At 44.6% G+C, this 13,059-nt stretch overlaps 1 protein-coding gene across 1 annotated transcript in view; it reads right to left on the bottom strand.

Annotated features, from left to right (window-relative positions):
* LOC138669865 (lysophospholipid acyltransferase 2-like) overlaps positions 1 to 11,915 on the bottom strand; it is a 237,206-nt gene extending 225,291 nt beyond the window's left edge. The window contains exon 1 of the mRNA XM_069756698.1: positions 11,770 to 11,915. Within this exon, the coding sequence (XP_069612799.1) occupies positions 11,770 to 11,847 (78 nt within the window). The 5' untranslated portion in view covers positions 11,848 to 11,915. The remainder of the gene's footprint in view (positions 1 to 11,769) is intronic.
* Between the last annotated feature and the right edge of the window lie 1,144 nt (positions 11,916 to 13,059).

Below are 13,059 nucleotides of genomic sequence, written 5' to 3'. Positions count from 1 at the left end.
TTTACTGTACACCGCACTGAATTGCCGGCTTTTCTCGCTAACACCGCTGCGTATTTCTCGCAAGTCACACTGCTTGTCCGTGTGTAATCCGTATTTTTTACGCTTCCATAGACTTTCATTGGCGTATTTCTTGCGCAGTACGGTGACAAACGCAGCATGCTGCGATTTTGTACGGCCGTAGAAAGCCGTATAATACTGATCAGTAAAATACGGCAGATAGGAGCAGGGGCATAGAGAATAATTGTGCCGTATTTTTTGCGAGTTTTACGGACGTAGTTTCTGCGCTCTTACGTCCGTAAAACTCGCAAGTGTGAAGCCGGCCTAAGTGTTTTTATTTTATCGGCAGCAAACATTCAGATCAAGAAGGGGTTGTCATAGAAGTGGACAACGCTCAACAGACCACATGTGTAAAGATAACAGGTTGTAGATCAAGAGGAGTTTAACAGATTGCTAGTTGTGTGGGACCATATTAAAATTAGCAAAACTTGTATTTAATCTATATAAATTTCTGTGAAATGCAAAGGGTGAAATCTGCAACAAATTCACAGCAATGTAAAGCATACAGATTTTACTGTGGATTTTGCTGCAGATATGCGGTTTGAAAAATCTGCAGCAAACCTGCTACTTGTGAACATAACCATAAAGTTTCGTACACAATCATCTTTGAGAGGTTGAAACCATTATAACCTTTGGTTGCACATTTTCATACAAAAATGTCCAGATATTCAACCCTTAAAATCTCATTCTAATACTGGATGTCATTATATGATTTTATATGCTCTTACAAGTCATATAATCCTTAAATGAGACTCAAAGTAAACATTTACTGCCCTAACAACTGTGCACACTTTCAGCAATATCCTTTCTATAGGCCCTAGGTCATCAAATTCCACTAATCTTAGTGAATGACCTTTGTGCTACAGCTTCAAACATAGTGATAGTAAAACAGTATTTTTTCCATTGTGAAGCAGTCCACATTGTAATGAGATCCAGACTATGAAATATAACATTTAGGCTGTGTTCACACGTTGCGGTTTTTTTGTGGTTTTTCCCGATAAAAACGCTATAAAACCGCAAAAAAAACGCATACAATAAGCATCCCATCATTTAGAATGAATTCCGCATGTTTTGTGCACATGATGCGTTTTTTTCCGCGAAAAAAACGCATTGTGGCAAAAAACGCAGCATGTTCATTAATTTTCCGTTTTTTTTGCGGATTTCCCACTCCAAAATGCATTGGGAAGTGTCCTGAAAAAACCGCGGCAAAAACGCGTCAAAACCGCGGCAAAAACGCGTCAAATCCGCGGCAAAAACGCATGCGGTTTTCTTGCGGATTTCTTGCAGAAAATGTCTGGAATTCTCAGGAATTTTCTGCAAGAAATCCTGAACGTGTGCACATAGCCTTAATGCAAAGTTCAATTTGTGTTCTGAGAATCGGAAATTTCTCCAAATTGCTAGAAACCTGTAAAAAACAGGATAGAAAATATACATACAATTTAGACACTTCTATCCCACAGAGCGTCTGGTTCACATCTAGCCTGTGTATATATTACAAGTAGAAGCAACCTTGCGGAGGCCTGAGAAACGCTTTCCCTCACATTCTATGTTAGACAGATATTCTCCCTTAGGGTACCGTCACACATAACGATATCGTTAACGATATCGTTGCTTTTTGTGACGTAGCAACGATATCGTTAAGGAAATCGTTATGTGTGACAGCGACCAACGATCAGGCCTCTGCTGGGAGATCGTTGGTCGCTGAGGAAAGTCCAGAACTTTATTTTGTCGCTGGACTTCCCGCTGACATCGCTGGATCAGCGTGTGTGACACCGATCCAGCGATGTCTTCACTGGTAACCAGGGTAAACATCGGGTTACTAAGCGCAGGGCCGCGCTTAGTAACCCGATGTTTACCCTGGTTACCAGCGTAAACGTTAAAAAAACAAACACTACATACTTACCTTCAGCTGTCTGTCCCCGGCGCTGTGCTTCTCTGCACTCCTCCTGCATCCTGTGTCAGCACCGGCCAGCCGGAAAGCACAGCGGTGACGTCACCGCTGTGCTTTCCGGCTGACCGGCGCTGACAGTGCAGAGAAAAGCACAGCGCCGGGGGACAGACAGCGGAAGGTAAGTATGTAGTGTTTGTTTTTTTAACGTTTACGCTGGTAACCAGGGTAAACATCGGGTTACTAAGCACGGCCCTGCGCTTAGTAACCCGATGTTTACCCTGGTTACCGGGGACCTCGGGATCGTTGGTCGCTGGAGAGCTGTCTGTGTGACAGCTCTCCAGCGACCAAACAGCGACGCTGCAGCGATCGACATCGTTGTCGGTATCTCTGCAGCGTCGCTTAGTGTGACGGTACCTTTAGCTTATCTAAGCCAGAGTACACACATCGTTTCTGAAGCAAAAGATGCTTCCCGAAAACGCTGGAGATATTTTCCCTGAAACGTCTTTTCTGACATCTTCTGCAGCTTTTTTTTTTACTCAATGTCTAACATAGTGGTGTTAGAATGGACTGTAACTTTTAGCCATTGCATGGCTTACGAAGCTTGATGCGGTTCTAAAAAAGTTTCAAAAGACGGACTCATACAGTGCAAGTTTTGACTTGTACTATATGTGTTTGTTCTTTTTACTGTGCTTTTTTAGGCAGCTTCTAGGCAGAATCCGCCTGAAAAAGATGCCAATTGCACCTACCCTTAGTCCGGAGACACTAGCAATGTTAAAATTGGTCCGATTTTGTTCCTGAAAAGTCAGACAAGCATCATGCAAGTGTGATGCATTTTTCGTTGTGAGTACAATCCAATTTTTAACACCTAGCATCCGATTTACATCCAGTTGCAATGCGATTTTAACATGAGCTTTTACATAGAGCAATTCTCCATGTAATTTACAGTTTCCATGTTAGATGCTATCGATATTGTCCCTCTCTGAGATGAAAAATCATCACCTCTCAGCCGCCTCAGGAATGGCGCATTAATAAGCTGCGCCAAATCTGGCACTTAGCCTTGCTCTACCCACTTGTCCTGGTGCGTTGGCAGGTGGAGTGATAGTTGGGGGGTTTGATGTCACCTCATGGATTATCTTCTCGGCAGACAGGTGAGGAATATTGTGGTTTATTATTTTAAATTCTTTTCCAAAAGACAATGGCTTCAGTGGACTGGAGGATGATGAAAGTATGGTTTAATTTAGATTCAATAAAATAATCTGTCATTCTTTCAATTTAAGGTCTTTATTCTGAGTGTTTTTTATACAATATGACTATAGTTAGTAATGGGGGCGTCTTATAGATGCCTCTCCATTACTAACCTCTGGGCTTGAAGTCACCTGACAACACAAAGGTGACATCAACCCCCCTATTACCTCACTTGCCACCTCACCAGGGCAAGTGGAAAGAGCGAGGCCCTTCCTAGGTTATTATTATCAGTCTGACTAGCCTTTGCTGGTTATTATAGGTGGACCCTACATTATTTTTTTGGGGGGAGGGGGGTCACCCATTTTGATAACCAGTAGAGGCTAAGTATATAGCTGTGAGCTGATATTAACCCCTTCATCATCTTGGGTTTTTTCCATTTTTGAGTTTCTGTTTTTTGCTTCCCTTTTTCCAGAGCCATAACTTTTTTATTTTTCCTTCAATATGGCCATGTCAGGGCTTGTTTTTAGCAGGACGAGTTGTGCTTTTGAATGACACCTTTGGTTTTGCCATGTCGTGTAGTGGAAAACATGAAACAAATTCAAAGTGCGGTGAAATTGCAAAAAAATATGCAATTCCACAATTGTTTTTCGTTTTGCTATTTTACTATTCACTAAATGCTAAAACTGACCTGCCATTATAATTCTCCAGGTCGTTAAGAGTTTGCAGATAACAAACATGTATAGGTTCTTTTTTATGTAAGTGGTGAAAATATTCTTTTACACACATATATATATATATATATATATATATATATATATATATATATATATATAGTATATTAGTCGCCATTTTCCAAGACCTGTAGCGTTTTCATTTTTTGTGATCCGGGGCTGGGTGAGGACTTATTTTTTACCGCCGAGCTGATGTTTTTATAGATACCATTTTGGTGTAGATATGATCTTTTGTTTGCCCGTTATTGCGGCAACCAAAAAAATATAATTTTGGCGTTTTGATTTTTTCTCGTTACACCGTTTACCGATCGGATTCATTCTTTTTATATATTGATAGATCGGGCAATTCTGAACAAGGCGATACAAGTTCCATCGGACGATGCCTGCAACAGTCACAGTGATTGACCCATTAATGATGGGACAGTAGTACTTAGCCCCTCTCTTCCCACTCCCGTGGAGCGGTGGGATATGGGGTAATAAGGGGTTAATGTCACCTTGCTACTGTAAGGTGACATTAAGCCGGGTTAATAACGGAGAGGCGTCATTATTAATCCAATACTAGTAAAGGGTTAATAAAACACACACACATTAGGAAAAAGTATTTTAATATTCTTCATTTAACCATACTTACCATACTTCAGCGCCTGCAAAAAAACGTAAAATAATAAACCGTATACTACCTGTCCGCCGCAGTCCAATTAATAATGAGTGTCCCACGACGATCTCCCCTACAGAACAGTGACATCGGGTGATGTCACTGCTCTATAGGACCCTCAGTGACACATTGACAGGAGACAATGGCTCCTGCAGTGCATCACTGAGGTTACTACAGTTCAAATCTCACTTTATGGCAATTGCTGCGTGGGAACAATTCTCACACAGCAATGCCAAAAGTGAGAATAGGGACTATTTTTTTTATAGCGGCGTAGGAATACAGTGCGGAAGGATACCTTTCTTCCGTCATTGTATTCCTAGAGCCCCTAGAGAGCGGTCGCATCAGCTGATGCTGCCGTTCTCCACGGGAGATCGTCGTGGGACACTCGTGGATTTCTGCGGACAGGGAGTATATTGGTTGTTATTTTAATCTTTTTTACAGATGACACTAGCTTCGGGGATGAAAATGACAAGTAATGGTGAGTATGTACTCTGTTATATGTACTGTATGTTTGTATGTCTGTATTGTATGTAATGTATGAATGTATTGTATGTAGTATGCATGTAGTATGTATGTAGTACGTATGTATGTATGTAGTATGTATATAGTATGTATGTAAGCAGTATGTATGTAGCATGCATGTAGCATGCATGTAGCATGCATGTAGCATGTATGTATGTAGTATGTATGGAGTACGTATGTAGTATGTATGTAGCATGTATGTATGTAGTATGTATGTAGAAAGTATGTAGTATGTATGTAGTATGTATGTAGTATGTATTCAATTCAACTTCAAATTGAATTTGTATGTATGTAGTATGTATGTAGTATATATGTAGTATGTATGTATGTAGTATGTATGCATGTAGTATGTAGTATGTATATAGTATGTATGTAGTATGTATGTAGTATGTATGTAGTATGTATGCATGTAGTATGTATGCATGTTGTATGTATGTAGAATGTATGTAGTATGTATGTATGTTGTATGTATGTATGTTGTATGTATGTAGTATGTATGTAGCATGTGGTATGTATGTATTTTATTTATCTTCTTTACATTCAACACATTAGCCGGATGATGGGACTACTACTGTCCCATCATTGGCTAATGTGTCAATCACTGTCACTATTGCAGGCATCGTCCGATGGGACTTGTAGTTCCATCGGATGATGCCTGCACACACGCACAGACCCCCGGCAGCCCGCACAGAGCCCCGGCAGCCCGCACAGAGTCCCGGCAGGCCGCACAGAGCTCCGGCAGAGAGCTCCGGCAGGCCCACACAGAGTCCCGGCAGGCCCACACAGACTCCCGGCAGGCCGCACAGAGCACCGACAGGCACGCACAGAGCCCCGGCAGGCCCGCACAGAACCCCGGCAGGCCCGCACAGACCCCCGGCAGGCCAGCACAGACACACACATAGTCTCCGCCCACGCACTGCCCACACTCCATTATAGTGCATCATTGCACTATGGGAACTTCCGATTCCGGTATCAGATATCGTAAAAATATCGGAACTCAGTATCGGAATTCCGATACAGCGAATATCGGCCGATTCCTGATATTTGCAGTATTCGAATGCTCAACACTACTCGTGACATATTGTACTTCATGATAGTGGTAAAATTTCTTTGATGTTACCTGCGTTTATTTGTGAAAAAAAGGAAATTTGGCGAAAATTTTGAAAATTTCGCAATTTTCCAAATTTGAATTTTTATGCCCTTAAATCACAGATATGTCACACAAAATACTTAATAAGTAACATTTCCCACATGTCTACTTTACATCAGTACAATTTTGGAACCAAAATTTTTTGTTGTTAGAGAGTTATAAAGGTTAAAAGTTGACCAGCAATTTCTCATTTTTACAACACCATTTTTTTTAGGGACCACATCACATTTGAAGTCACTTTGAGGGGTATATATGATAGAAAATACCGAAGTGTGACACCATTCTAAAAACTGCACCCCTCAAGGTGCTCAAAACCACATTCAAAAAGTTTATTTACCCTTCAGGTGTTTCACAGGAATTTTTGGAATGTTTAAATAAAAATGAACATTTAACTTTTTTTCACAAAAAATTTACTTCAGCTCCAATTTGTTTTATTTTATCAAGGGTAACAGGAGAAATTGGACCCAAAAAGTTGTTGTACAATTTGTCCTGAGTACGCTGATACCCCATATGTGGGAGTAAACCACTGTTTGGGCACATGACAGAGCTCGGAAGCGAAGGAGCGCCATTTGACTTTTCAATGCAGAATTGACTGGAATTGAGATGGGACGCCATGTCAAATTTGGAGAGCCTTTGATGTGCCTAAACATTGAAACCCCCAAAAAGTGACCACATTTTGGAAAGTAGACACCCCAAAGAGCTTATCTAGATGTGTGGTGAGCACTATGAACCCCCAACTGCTTCACAGAAGTTTATAATGTTGAGCCGTGAAAATAAAAAAAATCATATTTTTTTCCACAAAAAGGATCTTTTCACCCCCAGAAGGGTAACAGGAGAAATTGGACCCCAAAGTTTATTGTGCAATTTATGCTGAGTACGCTGATACCCCATATGTAGAGGGGGGCCACTGTTTGGGCGCATGGCAGAGCTCGGAAGGGAAGGCGCGCCGTTTTGGAATGCAGACTTTGATAGAATGGTCTGCAGGCTTTATGTTGCGTTTGCAGAGCCCCTGAGGTACCTAAACAGTAGAAAACCCCCACAAGTGACCCCATTTTGGAAACTAGACCTGAGTATGCTGATACCCCATATGTGGGGGTAAACCACTGTTTGGGCGCACGGCAGAGCTCAGAAGGGAGGGAGCACCAATTGACTTTTTGAACGCAAAATTGGCTGTCGCGTTTGGAGACCCCCTGATGTACCTAAACAGTGGAAACCCCCCAATTCTATCTCCAACCGTAACCCCAACGCACCCCTAATGCTAACCCCAACCCAATCCATAACCCTAATCAAAACCCTAAACCCAAAACACCCCTAACCAAATCCCTAAGCCCAACACACCCCTAATCATTATCTCAACCCTAACGTCAAACCTAACCCCAACCCTAAACTTAACCCTAATCCCAAACCTAACCCTAATCCCAAATGTAACCCTAATGCCAACCTTAACCCTAATCCAAACCCTAATCCCAACCCTAACCCTAATCCCAACTCTAACCCTAACTTTAGCCCCAACCCTAACTTTAGCCCCAACCCCAGCCCTAACCCTAACTTTAGCCCCAACCCCAGCCCTAACCCTAACTTTAGCCCCAACCCTAACCCTAACTTTAGCCCCAGCCCTAACCCTAATTGGAAAATAGAAATACATACATTTTTTTTATTTTATAATTTTTCCCTAACTAAGGGGGTGATAAAGGGGGGGTTATTTACTATTTTTTTTTATTTTGAACACTGTGGTAGGATCTCACAGTGACCAAAATAAAGCAAGAGGAAGAATCTTCCTCTGCCGGCCGGCACATCACGGCAGGCGCACTGAGCATGCGCCCGCCATTTTCTTCCCAGAAGAAGAAGCCGGCGGCCAGGAGGGGACGCAGGAGGACCTAGGGACACCGGTAAGTATGACAGGATCTACGAATCCCCCTATTTCTCTTTCCTCTGATGTGCGATCACATCAGAGGACAGAGAATGACACGACGCTTTTTTTTTACCAGCGATCACAAAGCAGGGGTCGGTAAAAACCGACCCCGATCATGTTCTTTGGGGTCTCGGCTACCCCCGGCAGCCGAGACCCAAAGATCTTCAGGGTGCTGGCCGGCGGGTGCACTGCGCATGCGCCCACCATTTTTTTCCCGGAAAAAGATGGCGGCGCCCATTGGGAGCCACGAGGAGCATCGGGGGAGACGGGTAAGTATCAGGGGGCTATCGGGGACCCCATTTCTCTGTCCTCTGATGTGATGATCTGTGCAGCTTGTGCACAGGGGTGGGATTTGCAAGGGGGATAGTCTGCAGCCAAGGAAATGGTGAGATTACTTTCCTCCTATGTAGTACCTGTTTTGGCATCCTCCCCTGTGCTATATACTTAACATGCGGTGTATATGTATTCTATGTATCCATGCCAGTTTGGCCAGGAATATATGCACTTCACCTATATATGTTGTACCCTTGAGTATAGCTGCACCTCAGTATATATATATGGCCCTACCCCGGCATATATAGCATTCACCTTATACAGTACAGACCAAGAGTTTGGACACACCTTCTCATTTAAAGATTTTTCTGTATTTTCATGACTTTGAAAATTGTAAATTCACACTGAAGGCATCAAAACTATGAATTAACAGATGTGGAATTATATACTTAACAAAAAAGTGTGAAACAGCTGAAATTATGTCTTATATTCTAGGTTCTTCAAAGTAGCCACCTTTTGCTTTGATGACTGCTTTGCACACTCTTGATGAGCTTCAAGAGGTAGTCACCGGAAATAGTTTTCACTTCACAGGTGTGCCCTGTCAGGTTTAATAAGTGGGATTTCTTGCCTTATAAATGGGGTTGGGGCCATCAGTTGTGTTGTGCAGAAATCTGGTGGATACACAGCTGATAGTCCTACTGAATAGATTGTTAGAATTTGTATTATGGCAAGAAAAAGCAGCTAAGTAAAGAAAAACGATTGGCCATCATTACTTTAAGAAATGAACGTCAGTCAGTCCGAAAAATTGGGAAAACTTTGAAAGTATCCCCAAGTGCAGTTGCAAAAACCATCAACCACTATAAAGAAACTGGCTCACATGAGGGCCGCCCCAGGAAAGGAAGACCAAGAGTCACCTCTGATTCTGAGGATAAGTTTATCTGAATCACCAGCCTCAGAAACCGCAGGTTAACAGCAGCTCAGATTAGAGACCAGGTCAATGCCACACAGAGTTCTAGCAGCAGACACATCTCTACAACAACTGTTAAGAGGAGACTTTGTGCAGCAGGCCTTCATGGTAAAATAGCTGCTAGGAAACCACTGCTAAGGACAGGCAACAAGCAGAAGAGACTTGTTTGGGATAAAGAACACAAGGAATGGACATTAGACCAGTGGAAATCTGTATTTTGGTGTGATGAGTCCAAATTTGAGATCTTTGGTTCAACCACCGTGTCTTTGTAAAAACTGCGGCAAAAACGCGGCAAAACCGCGGCAAAAACGCATGTGGTTTTTTTGCGGATTTCTTGCAGAAAATGTCCGGTTTTTCTCAGGAAATTTCTGCGAGAAATCCTGAACGTGTGCACATTTGCTCTTGTGTGAGTTCTACACGTGTTTTTCACAAACAGAACCCTTACCTATGCCAGTCTATGGACAAGTTCGCATGTCCAAGTATTTTTGCTGATGGACTGGTCTGCACAAAATCAGAGATTTGTCCAACTTTTACATTGATCCGAGTCTCAGATCCATCTCGCCACTGCAAATCTAGAGATCTGTGAAAAAAATGGACCGCACTTGGATGCCATCGGTGGGATGTCCATTTTTTCACGGACTGTTTGATATGAAAATGTTGAGAAATCTCCATCATTTTTTTTAAATCTGAAAAACTGACCAAATGCTGATAAAAAAAAAAAGACGAAACTTGAGACTGTTTTTCTCGTCTGAGGAAAGTCACTGACGTCTGAATAAGCCCTTTAGTCAGTCAGGATGAATAGTAGCGCTCCTCACATCACCTAGAGATAACCACCATAGGCACAACTGCTTGGGAAAGTCCCGATGACTGCCTCTCTTCTGTTACTAGCATGAAACTACTCCATAAGTATAAATATATCAGTACATGCGCCCACAGTGTACACCGCCGCACCCAGAAAGCTGGCGTAAGTGTATTGTCACATGTGGCCAGTGTACACCGCTGCACCCGAAAGCTGGCGTAAGTGTATTGTCACATGTGGCCACAGTGTACACCGCCGCACCCAGAAAGCTGGCGTAAGTGTATTGTCACATGTGGCCAGTGTACACCGCTGCACCCGAAAGCTGGCGTAAGTGTATTGTCACATGTGGCCACAGTGTACACCAACGCACCTAGAAAGCTGGCGTAAGTGTATTGTCACATGTGGCCACAGTGTACACCGCCGCACCCAGAAAGCTGGCGTAAGTGTATTGTCACATGTGGCCAGTGTACACCGCTGCACCCGAAAGCTGGCGTAAGTGTATTGTCACATGTGGCCACAGTGTACACCGCCGCACCCAGAAAGCTGGCATCAGTGTATTGTCACATGTGGCTAGTGTACACCGCTGCACCCAAAAGCTGGCGTAAGTGTATTGTCACATGTGGCCACAGTGTACACCGCCGCACCCAGAAAGCTGGCGTAAGTGTATTGTCACATGTGGCCACAGTGTACACCGCTGCACCCGAAAGCTGGAGTAAGTGTATTGTCACATGTGGCCACAGTGTACACCGCTGCACCCAGAAAGCTGGCATCAGTGTATTGTCACATGTGGCCACAGTGTACACCGCTGCACCCGAAAGTGGGCATCAGTGTATTGTCACATGTGGCCACCGCTGCACCCGAAAGTGGGCATCAGTGTATTGTTACATGTGGCCACAGTGTACACCACTGCACCCGAAAGCTGGCGTAAGTGTGTTGCTACCCCCCTCCGTGTCTGTCACCACAGGTGACCCCCTCTGTATCTGTCACTACATGTGACCCCCTCTGTATCTGTCACCACAGGTGACCCCCTCCGTGTCTGTCACTACATGTGACCCCCTCTGTATCTGTCACTACATGTGACCCCCTCCGTGTCTGTCACCACAGGTGACCCCCTCCGTGTCTGTCACTACATTAGCCCTCAGTGTAGGGCTCAGTCTTTACATGCGATAAGCTCGGATAGTCTCGCTTGTGGCACCAGCACTCCGGAGCGGAGCGTGCGGCCGTATAGCAGCAATACATGGAGCTGCACGCTCCGCTCCGGAGGGCCGGGTATTGCATGTGGGAATGAGCCCTACAGATTGCGAAGAGTTACAAGTATTGCCGTACAGTGACGTCACGGGGCAGGCAGCACTCCGCACAGCAGACATTTCCCTTCTACACCCGGCGCCTCCCTACGCTCCTCTGTAACTTTACATTTGTGTGTGAAGCGCCATTGCTGGGGAATGTACATGAAGAAGCTTAGTGGGCGCTGCCAGGAGCCGTGCATTGCTTCTCACACCCTAGAGGCCTCTCGTGTCCCCGGCACCGCACGGCGGCTCATTCATTCCTAGTCAGCGCTCCCACGCAGGACCGTGTCCAGGGTAATAATCACCATCACTCGGGGACAGTCACTCGCACGCGTACACACCTGTTCTGTGGGAAGGTTCCTGAGCATTTGCCGCACAAGGGGCAAAGGCGCCGCATGAGACTGCCCTGCTGCCTTCATATTGTCTCCCTCCGACTGTCCTCAGCCTCTCCACAGCCGTCCTGCCCTGACACTTCACCTACTACGACAGCCGCCCACACACCACACCCGAGCACACAGTGACTGACGGGCAACACAGTGCCCGGGCTGCACCTTGCAGCCATGAATGGAGGGAGGGTACCTGAGGTATGTGCAGGTGATGGCCGGGGGCTGCTGGAGACTGCAGTGTGTAGAATGCATGGAGACTGATGAACCAGTCCAGGTGACACATCTCAGTGCCAACCTCTGGTCCTATTGGCTACTGAAGCCACTCCTGAGTCTGTGGCCATCATTTTCAGCTTGGCATCTCATGGGCACCGATGTTGGTTTGTTGGTAGCTCCGCAACGTCATGTCGTGCACTGCATCATGATGTCCCGAGTTCTTGCACAAGACACAGGCGACTCACGAAATGCCAATTCTTCATGTGGAAAAACAAACAACACACTAATCCTTGCGGCATTTCTGTCTGAATAAAAAAATTCTAATTTAACAACGGAATACTAAAAAAAAAAAATCAGGAAAAAAGCCCTATGCACAAAAACTAAACAACAATACACCACAAAACCGCTCCAAAATGTAGTTCTTCAAGTTTGGAATTTTCATTATGTGGATTTTTCAGATAGAAAAATCCATGTAAAAAAAGTAAATTGGTGGATAGTCATCCCCATACAACATACACTAATATTGTACCTGCAATGCATGGAATAGTGTATTTTACACCTCTTTAACCCCTTAAAGGTACCTTCACACTAAACGATATCGCTAGCGATCCGTGACGTTGCAGCGTCCTGGCTAGCGATATCGTTCAGTGTGACAGGCAGCAGCGATCAGGATCCTGCTGTGATGTCGTTGGTCGGAGCTAGAAGGCCAGAACTTTATTTCGTCGCTGGCTCTCCCGCTGACATCGCTGAATCGGCGTGTGTGACACCGATTCAGCGATGTCTTCGCTGGTAACCAGGGTAAACATCGGGTTACTAAGCGCAGGGCCACACTTAGTAACCCGATGTTTACCCTGGATACCATCCTAAAAGTAAAAAAAACAAACGCTTCATACTTACCTTCCGCTGTCTGTCCCCGGCGCTGTGCTTCTCTGCACTCACTGTGAGCACAGCGGCCGGAAAGCACAGAGGTGATGTCACCGCTCTGCTTTCCGGCCGCTGTGCTCACAGCCAGTACAGAGAAGCAGAGCGCCG

Source organism: Ranitomeya imitator, chromosome 3, assembly GCF_032444005.1.
Source record: "Ranitomeya imitator isolate aRanImi1 chromosome 3, aRanImi1.pri, whole genome shotgun sequence".
In the NCBI taxonomy this organism is placed as follows: Eukaryota; Metazoa; Chordata; class Amphibia; order Anura; family Dendrobatidae; genus Ranitomeya; species Ranitomeya imitator.
The sequence above is the reverse complement of the archived record's forward strand: the minus strand, read 5'-3'. Positions and strand labels throughout refer to the sequence as shown.